A 19,372-nucleotide genomic window follows, 5' to 3' on the forward strand; every position below is an offset into this window, starting at 1 on the left:
ATGAATTTGGAGAGAAGCTGCTAATAGAGAGAAAATAATCAGGTAAGAAATTTCTCAATCTAGCATCTCTAAAACTATCATAAGATTCTAGTGCATCATTTACTAATAGAGTGTTCTGAGAATGGTCTCTGAAGTGAATAGTGCTGATGAAATGGGGCCAAAGCACACAATTATTCTGGTTTATCTGTGTATGAAGTTAAATTTTTTGTAATAGGTGGTGACAACAAATGAACTGGTGTAGAATCACTTGCGTTATCTCTTGGTTTTCTGATTGTCATACGTTTTTATATTGTTATCTTAACAAAGCTTTATATGAGAGCTAGTGTGAATTAGGGGAACACGCATGGTGTGGGATTTGAGAACTCAATTATAATACTAGCTTTGCCACTGATTCACTTTGTGACCTTTAATCTGTGTGTCTGTTTCTCCATATATATAATGGGGATAATAATATCACCTATCTTACAGGGTACTGTGATGGTTAAGGTATTTGCAGTGCTTTAAAATTGTAAAAGCACTGTATACATTTTAATTGTAGAAAATCAAATTGAGTTTTAGATGGCCTTAAGTCCATATGTAGATGAGTGGTTTGTGTCAGCATCTCTTACTCTCCTGAGGAATTCTAAATTAAAGGCCAAATGAGGTATCTCCTATTCACTTCTCCAGTGTGTATCTAAAGGTAGAACTTGGCTCTGAGAGTCCATAATCGTATGACAGTTAAGCTGTTTAAAATATATATATAAAGAAGTTATTCCTGTCATTCTAGCTTGCTCTTATAAATGAGGATGCAGAAAATGAAAACAGCAAGTTAAGAAGAGAGGTTAGTAGTAAAGTGTTATTCATACAAAACCAATTGAATTAGTGGGCTGACCTAATCTACTTCATGTATGTTTCTCTTTAATTTTTGGCATGGCACTCTAATTTTATTTTGGCACATCTCTCAGGTACTGGAATGAGGGGAATGTGAAGTTTTAAGTTCTAAGTAACCAGATTTTAAGAATCTCCTTTAAAAGAAGCAGATGTTTGGTGAAACTTGGCTCTTTGAGGGTAGGAACTGTATCTATCTTTGAATTTGCATAGCCCATAACACAATTGGGCCATTATTTTGACTGAGCCTCTGAGCTCTGCTGTAATAAAAATATGAAATAATAAAAACTATTTTGTTGTCATAATACAAAATAATTTATTATTTAAATATACTACATTATTTCAGATGTCAAAATGAAGTAAAATAATGGCTAGACTGATCTGTCGGAGTGGATTACTCAGTGATACTCATAGGGCATTTTAGGCAACTGGACACTTTTATTTCCTTGTATCTGGGAATTTTGCATTTTTTCCCCCTCTTTTTTCCTAATACTTGTCCTTCAATTAGGTCCTCTTTCAGGCCACTGCTACCAAGCTGCACTTCTTCCAACACTACCATAACTGCACTGCTCCTTTCTAATGTCACTGATTGTGGTATTCTATATTCCTGTTTACTGGCTGTGTGAAATTCCACTTGGATGACTTTTAGAGCAAGTTTTAAAGGACATTCAAAAGAATCTTACAAACCTTTTCAATTTCTGGTATTTTTTCTATCTGCTGAGAAATTTCCAGATCATGAACTGTCAGTGGGATTGAGGTTTTCGAAGCAATTTTTTCCCTTCCATGTCAAAACTAGTGAGTTTTACCTATTTAAGTTTAGAAGCAACGTGCCTGGTAGTCTTTTAATTTCTAGTATAGGGTTCCATTTTTCTTTGTTAATGTATATAAAGCTCTTCATTTTTAAAAAAATCTCTTTATGCTTAAATCTTATTTTTTGAAAAAGGTATTATTTCTAATTCTGTGTTGCTTTTCATCTCCTTTCTTCTTACTCTGTTCTGTCCTTTTTAAATTGGAGAAAAAACGAATAAAGAAAAAGGTGAGGATCCAAGGTATTCAAACGCATATTGTAGGAATTTGAGTGAGCTTTTACCATCTTAACTGTGTGTGGTAGCTTTCTAGAAAAATAGTTTTTTCAACCTCTAATCTTTACTAATTTTTTATATTGGGGCTTCTTTATATGCAGAATGAACAACTTCGCCAGGATGTAATTGACTACCAGAGACAAATAGATTCACAAAAGGAAATGCATATGTCACGAAGAGGAGATGATTCTGATTACAGATCTCAATTATCCAAAAAGAACTTTGAGCTTGTCCAGTATCTGGATGAAATTCAGGTAAAGTTTATAGATACTTAATCAATTTAGTAAAACGATTTAGAATAAATCTGTTAAGGGAATTTAGTACTGTTGAAAGATTCTGGCTTTGGAATTCCAAAATCATGGCCCCTAGCAGTGCTAATTTTCCTATATTTGCTCTTTCAGTGTGTTTTTAAGTTCCTTGCCAGCAAGGGCTTTAATTGTGCTGGTTGGTTTTAGACATGGACACCTCTCCACTTTGAATTGGACTGAGACAACAAAATCAGTTTATATCAGCTACTGAAAAGTTGTCATTTGGCATAATCTTTCAGTGCCTAACAGACTGGGCTGGATTTGAAGTGGTCACCTGGAAGTGAAAAACTGTATCCCATTACTAATCCTCTAAACCTTCCACACCCTAAATTTAGTACAACAGTTACATATTGATGAAATATTTAAACTACCAACACATATATTTTTAAAAGTAACTTTTTCTTTAACTTTGTAGAGTTTGACTGAAACTAATGAGAAATTAGAAGCTCAAAACCAGGAAATGAGGAAGAACTTGGAAGAATCAGTGCAGGAAATGGAGAAGATGACTGATGAGTATAACAAAATGAAGCTTATTGTACAGCAGTCTGATATTGTTATGGACCAATTAAGAAAGGAACAGGAACAGCATAAGTTTCAGGTAATAAATATTTTGTCCATTATTGAAGGATATGTAATTTTCTGGACAATGCTGCATAGTGTCAATTTGTTTTAAACCTGAGATACAATATTTTTAGTGTTTTAAAAATGCAGCTTTCTTTCTAGCAGAGAAAAACTGTTCAGCGTATTTCATCCAACTCCAAATAAGAAAAAACACTACTTTCTTTAAAAAAAATTTTTGACTAGAGAGCTAACTTATAACCCAGCACAAATATTAAGAACTTGATTATAAATCATAGAAAAAAGGCTTCAAATAAAATATTAGCATACCTCTAACTATAGCACGTTTGTATTACTGCTATAGCATTAATGTAATAAGTATAATTACAGATGTATTTGTGTGTGTGTAATATAATATAATATAATAATAATAATAATGTGTAAAATAATGTGTATAATAATAATATAATAATGTGTAAAATTTTATGAAGTTAATCAAAGTGGCAATTTACAGATACAAGAACTAACAGATCAACTTAAAGCAAAGAATGAAGAAGATGACCCCCTCATGGCAGCTGTAAATGCAAAAGTTGAAGAATGGAAGGTACTTTATAATAGTTTCTGATTGCAAGTTACCTATAGGAATTATTTGAGGTGTCTCTCCTTATTATTTTGCTTATGTTCCTTGCAGAAAATCTTGGCTTCTAAAGATGATGAAATCATAGAATATCAGCAGATGTTGTTTAACTTGAGAGAGAAACTGAAAATGGCCCAACTTGATGCAGACAAAAACAATGTTATGGCACTCCAGCAGGTACTGTATATGCAAATATACATGTGTATATATTATTATTATTCACTAAGCACACTACTAGCCAAATATTTATATACCTTTCTGTGGTTCACAAGCACCAGAAGTCCATATTTGATGGCTGTAAGGTAGACTGAGTTAATTGGGGAACAGATCAGCCCAATGTACTAGGCCAAGAAGATCTTACTCTACATGCCCAGGAGTTGAATTCTTGGTGACTGGTTCTCTTACTGTCTTTTATATTTATCTAGTCAAAATATTTGTACTGGAACCATTCCGTCACCTGCCCCTACTTATTTGGTGCCACACAGCCTGCAGCAATTAATAAAATTGTTGTTATATATTTACCTTCCGCACCCTCAGACATCTGTCAGCCAAGGAATACTTAATCTCTGTTTTAAGTAACTGCAAGTACAATCCATGTGTCAAACACTATGTCATTTGGCAGTGCAGAGTCTATGTTTCAGACCTTTGCAGAGGCTTACCTCCTTTCAAGTGTCCCTCATTTTAGTCCCAAAATTATGTCTGTTCCACACAAATTCGGTGTCCTTTCACTTATGCTGTAGAAAATTATTTACATCAGAAATAAGGAATTGTAAAACCTTATGTAACTGTGTCAATCTCTTACCTTTCAGCTGAAATGTGGCTGGTTTGATTTCTGCCAAAGATTGAACTTTTGTTTCTGCAAAGTTTTTTATAGAATCATAGAATATTAGGATTGGAAGGGACCTCAAGAGATCATCTTGTCCAACCCCCATGCTCAAAGCAGGACCAACCCCAATTAACTCATCCCAGACAGGGCTTTGTCAAGCCGGGCCTTAGAAACCTCTTAGGATGGAGATTCCACCACTCCTTAGGTAACCCATTCCAGAGCTTCACCACTCTCCTAGTGAAAAAGTTTTTCCTAATATCCAACCTAGACCTCCCCCACTGCAACTTGAGAACATTGCTCCTTGTTCTGTCATCTGCTACCACTGTAACATATGCTCCTACATACGTAGCATACTGTAACATATGTAGGAGCATTGCCAGCAGATTGAGGGAAGTGATTATTCCCCTTTATTTGACAGTGGTGAGGCCACACTTCGAGTATTGTGTCCAGTTTTGGTCCCCCTGCTACAAGATACACTGCTACTGTATGGTACATATGCTATATAGTATACCGATTGTACAAAGTATATTTTTATTTTTTAAAACTCGAACTTTGAGAAATCCCAATCAAATTTTCACTAATCCTAATCATTTGAAAGACGTGCAACCAGGAACACAGAAATTTCCCTATAAGCCAGTGGTCCGTCTAGTCCAGAATTCGGTCTCTGTCAGTAGCCAACACCGGATGCTTATGAGGAAGGTGCAAGAAAGACCCCAATCTTGCCAATATGCACATGCTTAGCTTTAATTTGCACATTGTTTCATTGAAGTTGATATATATCTCAAAATAGCTCTATAAATATGTATTTAAAAGGTATTGCTTTAAGTATTATTTTAACAAGCTTGTATTAATTGTATATTTTATTTTTGACTATTTTTCCTTTATTTTTACTGCTTTGCCTTTATATACCCAACTTCTAGACAATATCTGAACTTTATGTTGTAAGTATTGTTTCTTTAATTGTTTCTTTCCGACTTTTTTGGTATTAGCTGTTTTACATCTCTTCATTTTCTATCTTTTCAAAGTAGTAAGTTACTCTGTGTTAGCAGTTGATTAAATGTTAATTACTTTTAAAATAATTGCATTTTTGCAGGGGGTGCAAGAACGAGACAGTCAGATCAGGTTGCTCACTGATCAAGTTGAACAATATACGAAAGAAATGGAAAAAAATACATTGATTATTGAGGATTTGAAAAATGAACTCAAAAAAGATAAAGGTATTTTTATTGAAAGATTTATGTCAGTACTTATAATGTGCATTTTTTTAAATTTTACATTGTTTTCTGTATTTTTAAAGGATATGAATGACATTTATTCCTTTACTGATTCACTATTTTCATTTGATAAACATTGAGGACTGACTTTCAGTGTGTGGATGAGATCAAATGCATTGTTTATAGCTATTGAAGTATCTGGTATTAAAGTCTGTTTTGTAAATATTTGTCATTTCTTCAAGTTCTATAGACTTATGTCATTTTTACTCAGAAGTATGCATTTGCATACTTATATGTACAAACAGTACTACACTATCTATATACCAATTTAAAAGGTAGATCATTTCACTGTGATTCTGTGAAAAATTGCATTAAAAAGAGTAAGTTAAATTCAAATAAAAACTGAAGTAAGAGAACATTATTAGACCTCCAGAAGCAAAGAAATAGAGAGCTGGGCTCTGATTCTGCATATACTTAGGTCTTGTCTACATAGGAAAGTTATAAGGATATAAGGGAGGTTGTGAATTTAAACTGCTATAATTATATTGGTATAACATCCCATGTGGACACAGTTATTCTGGTATAAAAATGGCTTGTTCTGGTTTAATTTATGTCACTTTGGAAGTAGTTTAAGATGAGCTGAAAAAAGCCATTCTTTTTCTGGAATAAGAGTATCCATGTGGGGGAGTATTATAAATATAACAGTTTAACTACACTAGTATAATTATACCAGCATAACTGGATAAATTCCCCATGTAGTCAATTACTTACATATGTGCTTATCTTCATTTACTATGAGCACTCCCATTAGCTTCAATGGATGTTATCACAATGCATAAAATTATGTATATATATAAGTTTTAAATATGTGAGTAGTGCCACTGAACTCAAATGGAATGCTATTGTCCATTATATGAACTACCTTCACATAAGTTGCCTTAAAGATTGCTTGTAAAAATAAAAAGGCCATAATATAAACTGCTGTAAAACTATTAAGTTCAGAATGAAGTTTAAAGATTTGTAAAAACCAAAACTCAAATATAAAATAATAATTTATTTGAGGCAACTTTTCTAGAATTCAGTCCAAGCAAAGTGGAATCACTCGGTTCATATCAGAAATGGCTTAATGTTCTTAATCATTCAAAATGTAACAGCAAAATTTGCTTTTCTTTTGAGGTCTCTCATCTCTGGCTCAGCAGAATCATATTGGAGAAATACAGGAAAAATTACTACTTCTGGAACAGAGAACTAAAGAGGCTGAAAGAGTAGCAGAATTAGCAGAGTCTGATGCTAGGGAAAAGGACAAAGAACTCATTGAGACTCTGAAGCGAATGAGAGACTATGAAACGGTACAGTTTATTTGACAAAATGAAAAGAACTGTTTTGGACCATATCTTCAATAGATGTTTTTTTGTTTTCAGTTTTTCAGTTTACTATGTTCTAGCTGAAAAACAAAACAAAAACAAACGTCAAATGAACAATGTCCCATGTTGTTTTCTCTCTCCTTATGCATTCCTTGATCTTGTTTAAATGGTAGATGAATGAATTGAGTCTTGAATTAGCCATATTTGGCAAGGTATGTGAATCTTCTATTTGAGCATCCAGAGTTGTTGTCTTCAGGTGACAGAAGTTGAATAGCCAAGGTGAGGAACTTTTGAAGCTGCTACTTAAGCTAGTAACAGAACTCCATATTGCAGAGAGTGGGAAACGCACTTCTAAAAATCACTGGCAGCACCAAGAGGGATGTCTAACTCAGTGAAAAAATGTTGTCAGAGAAGTAAGCAGATGAATGAAAAGATGCTATTTTTAGATTATCACTTTTTTCATTATAGCTACGCTTTAAATTTTGACATTCCTAAAATATTCTGCAAATTTAGGTCCTGATCATTTGCAGAGATCTGTGTGTGTTGTGCTCATTGCAGGATCAGGGACTTAGTATGTGTATGTTACACGTGTACATCTCAGGGTAAAGAAAAAGATGGAGTTCCTTTTCATTGCATTATATTATCTTGCTAGTTAAATAACAAATGTCACATTGCCTGGTGATGTCTAATTATCAGTGATTAGCTTTAAGTTTTGCGTTTTTTTTAAAGCTATATCTGTGAAATAGTGGTTACGTGACAATTCTGTTTGACAGTGCAACAAAAGGTTTTTGTTGACCATATTTTCAAAATAAAAAAACTTTTTTTACGGTTGCAGAATATTCATGAAGTACATTTTAAAAATGTTCTGGTGTTGCTACTGCCAACTTCAGACTCAACAGTGAGGCATGTTTATTTCTCAAAGGTAGAGGATTTTCAATGTTCTGACTAAGTTTATCATGAAACATTGAACAGGTATGGTTAATGTTCACTTTGAGCAAAAAAACCCTTTGTTTGTGTTCACACTCATTCAAGTTTTCACTGCAAACACTGTTTGGAATAGCAATACGTCTTAAACAAACATTTTTAGTTATTAAAATACTCTTACATTTTGACTGATGAAATTAAAAAATAGGACACTTGAGATTTCCAAAAGAAGATCTCTGGACCCTGGGACATCATATGAAAAATCAGGACTGTTATGTAAAATCTCTATGTATGGTTTCTGACAAAGGTATGCTGGAATTCAGCAGAATTGAAACATTGACATGGTGACACTACTTACAAACACTTGTAGTAATATGCCAAATTTGATAAAAAATTTAAGAGAGACAAAGTATTGTGAATTAAGACTGCCATTGTAGTTATAAAGTGCCATTTTCCATGGTCAGAAAAATTATTATACTTGCTCTTCAAAGGACATTGGATCAGGTCTTTCAAGGGGGTGGATTACTTCAACTTAATCCTATAATGTTCTTTCAAAAGAATCTCTCTACTTACTCATAACCTTCCTCTTGCCTGTCATGGATCTTTCATTTTAGTATAATGTTTGGACAATTTATGAAGTCCTTCTAAACTCACTATTTGGACTCTTTCAGGGAATATATGGTTTGGAAGATGCTATTGCTGAAATAAAGGATTTAAAAAAGCAGATTAAAATAAGAGATCATGAGACTGAAGGATTGATTAAGGAAGTGAACAAACTTGAACTTAAAATCAATGATTTTCTTGATGAAAATGAAGACCTCAGGGAGCGCTTAGGTATGCCATTCATGAAATTTTACAAAGATTTCATTGTGCCATAGAGTTCAAATAACATTATATTAATGTGAACATCTTATATTATTGTAATTTAGTGTGTATACATCATCTTTAGTAACACAAATAAAATAAAGTAGTGAATTAATGCCTTTATTTATTAGGAAGAAATGATTAGCTGCAGAATTGTTCATGAACAAATTTGGTCAGCAGGCTGCTCTTCACTAAGCTACTTTCTTTTTCCCCCACACAAAAGAACAAGAGAAAGTAGTGTTTGCAACCTTCATTTTTATTTCCATGATGCTGTCCTACTTTTCCTGATTCCACAATGTCTCATCTAGCATAGTACATTCAAACACTGTGATATTAGTAAAGAAATATTATAGCGTTATCTGTCATAATATTGATTGAAAAATGCAGAAAGAAAAAATAACATGAGTTAGTCTGTTTAGGCGCTTGTATGGCAAAGGTAAATTACTATCTGAAGTTAAATATATTACTTTTAGTTATCATAGTTAAATCAACTAATATTGTCCTTTTTCCAGATTATATTAGGCATGGAAAAGCTGTTTTAATATGAAGAAAATAAGTGTGCTTATTTGTTTTCAGTATAATTATTTCTAATCCTATTTGTGTATTTATCAAAGTATTCTTATTTAAATGGGTTATATGTTAATGCTTTGTAAAGTTAGAATTATTTTTTGTAAGTAATGAATAATTATACAGCATTGATTGTGTTTCAGGTCTTGATCCAAAGACAATGATAGATTTAACTGAATTTAAAAACAGCAAAGCACTAAAACAGCAACAGTACAGAGCTGAAAACCAGATCCTTTTGAAAGAGGCAAGTGAAAAATTTTGTGCATATTTTGTAAAATGAAACTGAGCAGAAATAAATATTAATATTTGATTAATGTGCAGATTGAAAGACTGGAAGAAGAAAGAGTTGCACTGAAACAACAGATTCGTAAACTGGCTCAGGAGAAAGGAAAAAGAGCGGCAATGTTAGGTAGGACAGAGTCATGGCAATTTATTTTGATTTTGTCTGTTTTCAGACCTGCCAATGAGAGTGGTTCTGTGTAGAGTTATTGGGGAGAACTTGACAATATGCAGCATTTGCTAATGTATTTAAGCACTATGAAGCTGAGTGTAGTGGCCCAGATCCTCAGCTGCCCCAGAGTTCTAATTAGTGTATCTGAAGGAAAGGGATGGAGTGGCTTTGTGTTTCACTAATTCTCCAGCCTCGTGTGGTTTTTAGCTTGTGCTGGTTTGTAATGGCACCCGAAGTGTTGTTAGAATGCAGAGCACTCCAGCCACACTCTCCTTCTCTCTTCAGGCAAATGTTTGTAACAGAAACATTGCAAAGAGTTGGCTATGCCAATTCTATGCCAGCCAGAAGTTCATCCACTCTGTGGGACTCTTTAGCTGTCCTCTAAGAGCAACTTTATTACTCTGTTGAACAGGCATCAGAAATCTGACCCACTGTTTGGAACATTTCATTTTGTTGTCAGGGGATTGATAAATTCATTCATAATAATTTGTTACTCATTAATGTATTGGTAATTAGGATTGGACGCAGATGACCTGCAGCTGTTTGATAGCTTTACTGAAGAGCTGAAGACCAAAAAAGGGAAATCAGACTTCATGAGCACAGTTAATGTTGATGAAGTTAAAGCAAAGGTAGGTTCATGATATGTTAATGTGTATTGTCTTTTTTTCTGTCTGAATTAGGCCCCAAAATAGGAAGTATGTTATTGTCTGAGTATATAGCTTTTAGACTTCCATATAATTGTTTACTAGTAGTGTAACTATCTAAAGAAACAATCCTAAATTAATTGTCTTTACATACTGATGTAACAATAATAAGCATTGTTTACTTTTCTATGAATACAGGATAACAGTTCATATAACATGGAAATGAAAAACATACTTTCAATTAGAGGAGCATCATTTAGTGTGTTAAAATCTGAGGATATATCTGAAAACACCCTTGCGTTAGGAAAACTATCAAGAAGAATTTCTAGCATACTTCGTAATCTAAATCAGTCAGAAAAAAGTGGAAATATTTTTGTCCAGTTAGATTCTAGACATGTGGCACAGATCCAACCAAAAGATGATGGCTATTGTTCAGAAATTTTTACTATAAAAGAACTTTACAGATCATCAGGATTACAATCTTCAGAGATGCTAGGGACAACAGACTATGCAACTAAAAGACAGCCATCAAAAAGCTTAAACTCAGACTATCCATCTTCATTTTCTGCTGCACAAATAATGGAAAAGGATTCCAAAAGCCAGCAGATTCAAGGGCAGAACAGCCAAAATTATGGGGAAAAAGCATCTTTTCAGAAACAAACAGCAATATACTCTGGTTCAGACCAAACATTTTCTCATGATTTCCAGGGAAGTCTATCTCTTAGTCAAAAGTCTGCCATTTTTTGTCAGTCTAGTCTTGGAAAGCCAATAACACCTTATAAATCACAATTAGCGAAGCTGAAAAATGAACAGGACTATTCTCAAATAAAGTATTCTGATTTCTTAACTGATTTACAAGATGTCAGCAAAGAACAGAGAGCCTTTCCAGAATCATTGCAGGCAGAAATTTTGGAAAGTGGACTTGAAGGTGGACAATCAAAATACATATGCAAGGTAGATCCAGTCGAAAATCTCATAGGGCAGTTGAGGAGTGAATTAGTTTTCCTTAGATCCCAGGTGAGGCTTCTCCACAATACATGTAAGTTTACCCTTTGTAATTATTCAGAAAATATATTCAGTAATAGATTATAGACAATATACATTCTTTAATTTTTGTTTTTTAACTTGAGTAATTCAAGCATAGTAGACAGTTCCTTTCCATTCCAGCACAATTGAGGTGTCAGAAGTTAAACAGAATGTTCTTCAAATAAAAAAACACCAGAATCACAACTGCTTCTATGCCAATATGTAGATAGCAAAAGTATAAAAGATTTAAAAAAAAAAATGGAGAACAAGATTAGAGAGAGATTTATTTTGGTGGTCAGTTTGGATTTCTGCAAAAACCAAACCAAACCCTTGTTTAACTTCTCCCCCTTCCAATTCCTTTCCCTCATGACTATAGTATTCTCTCCATTTTTATGTTTTAGTTTCAGTTAAGTAACAGGCCACAGTAGCATGAGGGGAGTCACCTTTTAATTACTTTAAATAGATAGACTCTGGTAATTTACAGCCTTATCTGGGTCATTTAGGGACGGAGACAGTGCTGCTCTCTGATATGAGTAGAAACATGAATGAATTGCTAAGGAGGAGTACAAAAGCATAGGTAGCACAATCATGTAGGAACAAAATCAGAAAGACTAAAGCACAGAATGTGTTACACCTAGCAAGGGACATAAAAGGCCATAAGAAGAGGTTCTTTAAATGTATAAGGAGCAAGAGAAAGGCAAAGGAAAGTGTAGATTCTCTACTTAGCAGGGAAGGAGAGGAAATAACTTATGACATCAGGATGACTGAGGTGTTTAATGCTTATTTTGCTTCAGTCATCACTAAAAAAGGTTAATGGTGACCAGAAACTCAACACAATTAATGTTAACAACTTGGGGGAAGGAACATAAGCCAAAATAGGGAAAGAACAAGTTAAAGAATATTTAGATAACTTAGGTGTATACAAGTTATTAGGGTCTGATTAATTTCATCGTTGGGTACTTAAGGAACTAGCTGAAGCAACCTTGGAACCATTAGCAATTACCTTTGAGAACGCATGGAGGAGGGTAAACCTACTACCTGTCTTTAAAGATGGAAACAAAAAGAACATGGGGAATTATAGATCAGTCAACCTAACTTGAATACCTGGAAAGATACTGGAACAAATTATTAAACAATCAATTTGTAAGTACCTAGAGGGTAACAGAAAGACACCGTGGCTGAGGTAATATTTTTTATTGGAACAACTTCTATTGGTGAGAGAGAGAAGCTTTGGAACTACACAGCTTTTCCTCAGGTCTGGGAAAGATACTAAGTGTGTTGCAGCTAAATACAAGATTGAACAGATAGAATATGTGCTAACTACTTATGCTAAACTAAGGAACCTTTCAAGGTGAAGTGGCCCCTTGATAACCCTGAAGTCATAGGACAAAAAGGGGGGTTAGTGGGTTACAGATTGTTTTATTAAGCTATAAATCCAGTGTCTTTATTAAGACCATGATTTTAGTGTCTAGCAAAGTTATGAATTTAAGGTCCCAGGCTCCTCTTTGGAAAGTGTTGTGTTGGTTTCCTTTGAGGATGAGGACTCATAGGTCAGCTGTAGAGTGATTTCTTTGTGAAAAGTGTTAATCCCATAAGTGATATGGTGTTTTATGTCTTTTATCATTTTCCTGTGTGAGTTCATTTGAGAGTGTAGTGATTGTCTGGTTTCAGCATAGTTGTCGCTGGAGCATTCAGTGCACTGGATAAAGTATGACAAGTTATAATAGGCATATGTGGGATCCATGGATCTTGAAAGGTGTGTTGTGTGCAGCATTGATCATTGTAACAATGGAGACATGTCTACAGGTTTTGCATCTGTTATTGTGGAGGGGTCTGGTGCTGCTTATAGTTGGTGTGTCCTGGTCTGTGGGGAGCTTGCTTTTGATGATGAGTTTTGAGAGATTGGGAGTTGTTTGAAGGCCAAAGGAGGGGATTCAGGAAAGATTTATTTCAGGATGGGGTCCCCATCAAGTATGGGTTGTAGTAGTTTGATGTTGCCCTGTATGGTTTCTATTGTGGGGTGGCAGGTGACAACCAGGTGTTTGCTGCCAGAGGGGTTTTATTTCTGTATTGAATCAGGTTCTTTCAGGGTATTTGGGTAGCCCATTCCATGATGTGATCCATCTCTCTGGTTGACTATCCTTGTTTGGTGAAGGCAGTTTTGAGTATGTAAAGTTATATATCAAAACCACTATCTGTTCAATTTTGTATTTAGCTGTGACACTCTGAGTACCTTTCCCAGACTTGAAGACGAGCTCTGTGTAGCTCAAAAGCTTGTCTCTCTTACCAACAGAAGTTGGTCCAATAAAAGATATTACCTCACCCATCTTGTCTCTCTGATATCCTGGGACTGACATGGCTACAACAACACTTCATAGAGGATAATAGAATTATAAGGGATTGTCAGCATAGATTTGTCAAGAACAAAAACCAACCTAATTTTCTTCTTTGACAGGATTATTTGTCTACTGCTATATCTTGATTTCACTTAGTATTTTGACACAGTCCCATGTGATATTCTCATAAGCAAACTAGGGAAATGTGGTCTAGATGAACTTACTATAAGATGGGTGCATAACTGGTTGAATGACCATATTCAAAGTATTGTTGTCAATGGTTTGCTGTCAGAGTGGGAGGATGTATCTAAAGGGGTCCTACAGGGGTCAGTCCTGAGTGAGGCACTATTCAATATTTTTATTAATGACTTGGATAATGGAGAGAAGAGTATGCTTACAAAATTTCCAGTTAACACCAAGATGGGAAGGGTTACAAGCACTTTGGAGGACAGGATTAGAATTCGAAAGGATCTTGTCAAATTGGAGATCTGATCTAAAATCAAGAAGATTAAATTCAATAAAGACAAGTGCAAAGTAATTCCCTTAGGAAGGAAAAAATCAAATGCAAAACTACAAAAAGGGGAATAACTGGCTAAGTGGTAGTACTGCTGAAGTTACAGTATTTAGGGGGTTATAAAGGATCACAAATTAAATACAAGTCAACAGGGTGATGCAGTAGCTAACAAGGCTAATATTCTGGGATATGTATGTTTTATGTAAAACACAGGAGGTACTTGTCCTGCTCTTCTCAGCACTGGTGAAGCCTGAGCTGGAGTACTTTGTCTAATTCTGGGTGCAACAATTTAGGAAAGATGTGGATAAATTGGAGAGAGTCCAGAGGAGCGCAACAAAAATTATACGAGTTTTGAAAACCTGACCTATGAGGAAAGGTTAAAAAAACTGGTCACGTTTAGTCTTGAGAAAGAAAGACTGAAGGTGGAACCTGATAAGTCTTCAAATGTGCTAAGGACTGTTGATAAAGAGGACTGTAATCCATTATTCTCCTATTATACCTCCTATCTGTGATTTCCATTTCATGCATCTGACCAAGTGGGTTGCAGCCCACGAAAGCTTATGCCCACAGGAATTTGTTAGTCTTTAAGGTGCTACAGGACTGACACAGCTACCCCTCTGGAACTTTTCATTATATTTACTGTTATAGTGTAAAAGTTGTTTCTTTATTCATATCACAGAAAAGGTCTTGAAAGGTAACATAAGTAAATGGAAATCAAATCCTTTTCTAATTATTCATTGTTCCTCTAGAATGAACAGATATCCAGGGATTTGATGGCCAAGAACACATTATATAGAAGTGCAGAATTTGAGCTTGAGAGATACAGAAACCAGGCAGTGCAGGTAGTTCAAGGCTTTCATAGGGTATTTATGAAGAGAGGATACTTTATATGCTTGTGCAAACATTATTCATGGCTTTAATATTTTTCTCTTACTTGTTTTGTTATTGTGCAGATGACACTATTTATTTTACTGTACTCTTGTAATAATAGAATTGTGCTGTGTAGTTTAATAATATTTCTTCAGGCATTTATTCTTATTTAACAGCTATTACTCAGTTGTATGCTCTTAAGTATTCTAGTACTAAAAGACCCTAAATCTATGTCTTGAAAATCCAGTTTTAAAGATTTTATTTTTGTTTTTTGCTGGTAGAATGAATACCTTGCAAAAGAATTAAATGAGAGAGAGAGAGATTTGGAACGGAACAGGACTGCGATAGCCAAATTTCAATCTAAATGTAAGCTGTAATTCTTTTTTTTTTTAGTATATAGGCCATGATTAAATTTATAAATAGCTGCTGATAGTCAGATCTTTATGTATAACTTTTAGAGGGCAAATATGTTCCTGCTTTGTTTTATTACACTTGCAAATCTAATTTTTCCTTTCATATTTTAAGGTAAAGTTTACTTGATGTGTTTTAGAAAGCATGAAAGTCGCTATGTATATGGAAAGCTCTTACGACCTAACCTGGAATAATACCTTTAAACTCTGAAATGTAGGTTGAGGGTTGGTCCGATAAACTACAAAATGATGACAATGAAACTTAATTTACCAAGGTCTCTCATTTCATTACGACTTCACTGAATACTTTAATCTTGTATATATCTTTTAAAAAAGAGTTTCTATTGTGTGAAACATACTCCTGATTTTAAATTTAAAGGTATACATCAGTGGCACTATGTGGAACACATTTTATTTATTTTAATATATGGAACTTAAAATAACAAAGAGCAGAATTTAAGCACATGCCTAACTTTAAATCCATTAATAGTCCCATTGAAGACAGTGGTGCAACTCACTTGCTTAAAGTTAGGCATGTCCTTAAATGCTTTGCTGGATCAGATCATTAGTAAACAAGAAGCTGGAAAGTCAGAATGATACTCTTTCTACATATGCATAGAAATCTGAAGTCTCTGATCTCTGTAGGTGGGTATTTCCTTGAATAAGATGAACCAATTCTCATATATCAGACTAACAGAAACAGAGATGAAGTTGTATTATTCCAGAGTATTTTAAAATATTTTAGTAATTTTAGAAATATGCATTATTGTATTACAGTAAAAGAATTATCAGAAGAAAATAAGCAGCTTGAGCAAGGAATGAAAGAGATATTACAAGCTGTAAAGGAAATGCAGAAGGATCCTAGTGTGAAAGGAGGAGAAACAGCCTTAATAATCCCTAGTCTGGAGAGATTAGTAAATGTAAAGCTTCTTCTCTTTGAATTATTTGGCTTGATAGAAGTTATTTATAGAGTTCTCTTTGTTTTGACTGCTTCAATGGTTGTACATTAGTTGTTTATTCAAAATACCTCCTAAAAGTCTTAAAACACAAATCAAATTGACACAAAAGTAAAATTTATCTTGACTGAATTGCAGAATACATTAAAAATGGATGTGGGATTTTACATAGAAGCAGAATATAATATTATATTAAAATATATGAATTTTAAAAAGTAGTAATCTGCTGGGAATATTTAAAAAGTCACATTATTTTATTAATTTAAAATAATGCACACTGGAAAGCTCCAGTTTATTGGGAAATATGGAGGAAAAGTTTTTGCATTCTTTTGCTTGTTTTTTTTATTTTTCTGTTTATTAAATTAATTCTTAATGTGATAGGCAATTGAATCGAAGAATTCAGAAGGAATCTTTGATGCCAGTTTGCATTTGAAAGCTCAAGTTGACCAGCTTACAGGACGAAATGAAGAATTGAGGCAGGAGCTGAAAGGATCTCGGAAGGAGGCAACTAATTTCTCTAACCAGTTAGCAAAAGCAAATGTACAGGTAAATACTGTAATTTGTTTTACAGTGATATGCTTGCTCCAGTGATAATAAAGAATAAAATACACTTAATATTTCTATTAAAATCATTTTAAATACTAGATATTGTTGTCAGTGTTTATAATGTAGCTGACATTTTATGTTTTACTTACACATTTTGAAAATATGTAAAACCTGAAGGTATAATTGGCAAGAGATACAATCATACAAACTTGTTACTGTGTTTATGAATTACGTCTCTGTACTCACTGAATTAAAATCCAAATAATTCAAATGTTATTCCATACTTACAAAAAGCCTAATATCCAATGCCCCATGATAGAGTTATGTCTATTAGGTGATGTGTTGGGGAGAACTATGCTAAAAGTGAGTTGCAAAAATATTTTTGTTTCATTTTTCTTAATATGAGCAACGGTCATCTTAGCTTTCTTACATACATGAGTGACCCAAATAGCAAGGCTACCAGGGGGAATTCAGTGAATACATTGATTTAAAAATATTTTTCTTTTTGGCCACTGTAGCCTTATAAGTGTGATTTTAGCCCCACTGTGAATGCTTTCACATGTTGATATTATATGCTTCAAAGGATATAAAAGATTAATATTAAACATATCTTCAAAGTGACATCTTTATATAAAGGCAGACTCTCTTTATGAACCCTTTAGGACAAGTGTGTGACATAGTATGACTTCCTGGTATCTGTAGCATTACAGAACAATATTTTTGGGGACATTGTAGTTAGTGATTGCAGTCAACAAAAGTTCTCTGAAGAGTTTAAAAAAGAAAAGACATGGTAAATTTAGAATAAATGCTGGATAACCATCTTAACCATGCAGTTCTGGGCATTGAGGTTTAGTTCAGTTTCCATATGAAAGTTTGCAGGAAAAAAGAAAGGAAAAATAACCTACAAATTATATGCTTGAGCAACTAAATTAAAATTGAGATGGATCACCAGCTGTATAAGTCTGCCCTGGATGCTTGAGCATTTTTAGCCATTTGACTCAAAGTATTATGTTTAATTTTTTTGTAGAATTGTAATTTTAAAAATAGAAAAATGTACTTTAAAAGATGTAGAAAATAACTGGGAATACATAAATTATGAGATGTTTATAATTTAAAACAGTGTGAGTCTGGACATATCTACATTTTATATTTATATTTTTAGCTGAGTAATGGGAGCTACTTCTTACTACTTCTATTCTTCTCTTTGTTTATTTTCTTTAGATTGCACAACTTAAAGATGAGGTTCGTTTGTTACATCAATCGGAAGGTGCCAATATAATATTCAGAGCAGTAAACCGTCCAGAAGGGATGGTTCCTTCAAGTGCCAATTCTCAGAACGAATATTTAATACATCTTTTACAGGTAACTGATTTAAACCTGGGTACTTGTATTTGTAACATGTATTTGATTCCTTCCAAATCTGCTATTATATTGTACATGGAAACTGGGGAGGCTTCTAAAAACTCTAATGTGTATTGTTGTAATAGAATGTAGTTGCCTGAAGCTTCCTTTTATGACATCTCTGGGCCAGAAATTAGACATGGAAAAACTCTCATCCTATTTCTAACCCCACCAAAGCAGTCGGCAAGAAGGAGCCAATCCCTTTTTCCTCTTGCCTACCCAACAATACAAAGAAGACTTCTTGCCTAGAATTGCATTAAATTTCATATGCAGTGTAGTCATCAGTAGGCAATTTAAAGATCCCAAAAATCAGGAATAGTTCAGTATAGCTGGAAGGTCACTCAATGTGCATGGGTTCCATCTCCTGGACAGCTTGTGGTACTTGAATTTTTCATTTTTGGGCTCCTAAGTTTGACATGCTTTGTGAGTTATGTTAAAGAGTTTAATAAACAACTACACATTCCCAGTATCAAAAGTAGACTTTTACACAACACATTTGGGGGGGAAATATGGATGGTACAAAGTGGTCAGTTTTTACATTTTTACACAAAGTCTTACATTTGAAAAGCCAGAGGATAATCAACAAAAAAAATTCTGTTATATTGTTCTTCTGATCTATGTTCTCATGCCTGTTTTATATAGAGAATTTTAGTATGGAAGGTTAGGAGATCTTCTGGGTCAGTTTCTTCATTACTAGAATGCGATAAATGTAATTTTAACAAGATTATATTAGAAGGTTTTATTCCCAGAAAGTTGAATACATCTAGCTGGAATCAATAAATGGGTACTGAATGTATTTGTATATCCTGCCATCAAAAAGTGTTTATAGCCAATGGGTGCTTTTGCATTTTTTAGAAACCTGTATTTATTTATTTATTTATTGCTAGATTGGGCATTTATCAAGATATACACAACAATTAATACGTAAGGATTATGTTCTTTAAAATAATTCTGTTTGTTTGTTTGTTTAAACTGAATGCTGGTCTGCAAATCCACACACCTTTCCT

General features: G+C 34.0%; 1 protein-coding gene across 1 annotated transcript in view; it reads left to right on the plus strand.

Moving 5' to 3' along the window:
- The window catches only part of CEP290 (centrosomal protein 290), a 104,176-nt gene that overhangs the window by 19,847 nt on the left and 64,957 nt on the right, over positions 1-19,372 (plus strand). Inside the window, exons 7-21 of the mRNA XM_067559846.1 lie at positions 767-820; positions 2,051-2,203; positions 2,673-2,855; positions 3,330-3,419; positions 3,507-3,629; positions 5,372-5,495; positions 6,669-6,841; positions 8,452-8,614; positions 9,355-9,455; positions 9,533-9,620; positions 10,179-10,291; positions 15,334-15,418; positions 16,240-16,382; positions 16,800-16,964; positions 18,186-18,326. Of these exons, the coding sequence (XP_067415947.1) occupies positions 767-820; positions 2,051-2,203; positions 2,673-2,855; positions 3,330-3,419; positions 3,507-3,629; positions 5,372-5,495; positions 6,669-6,841; positions 8,452-8,614; positions 9,355-9,455; positions 9,533-9,620; positions 10,179-10,291; positions 15,334-15,418; positions 16,240-16,382; positions 16,800-16,964; positions 18,186-18,326 (1,899 nt within the window). The remainder of the gene's footprint in view (positions 1-766; positions 821-2,050; positions 2,204-2,672; positions 2,856-3,329; positions 3,420-3,506; positions 3,630-5,371; positions 5,496-6,668; positions 6,842-8,451; positions 8,615-9,354; positions 9,456-9,532; positions 9,621-10,178; positions 10,292-15,333; positions 15,419-16,239; positions 16,383-16,799; positions 16,965-18,185; positions 18,327-19,372) is intronic.

The sequence above is a fragment of the Emydura macquarii genome, unplaced genomic scaffold (genome assembly GCF_026122565.2).
Source record: "Emydura macquarii macquarii isolate MOO-44397 ecotype Brisbane River unplaced genomic scaffold, CSIRO-AGI_Emac_v2 contig_2205, whole genome shotgun sequence".
Classification (NCBI taxonomy): domain Eukaryota; kingdom Metazoa; phylum Chordata; order Testudines; family Chelidae; genus Emydura; species Emydura macquarii.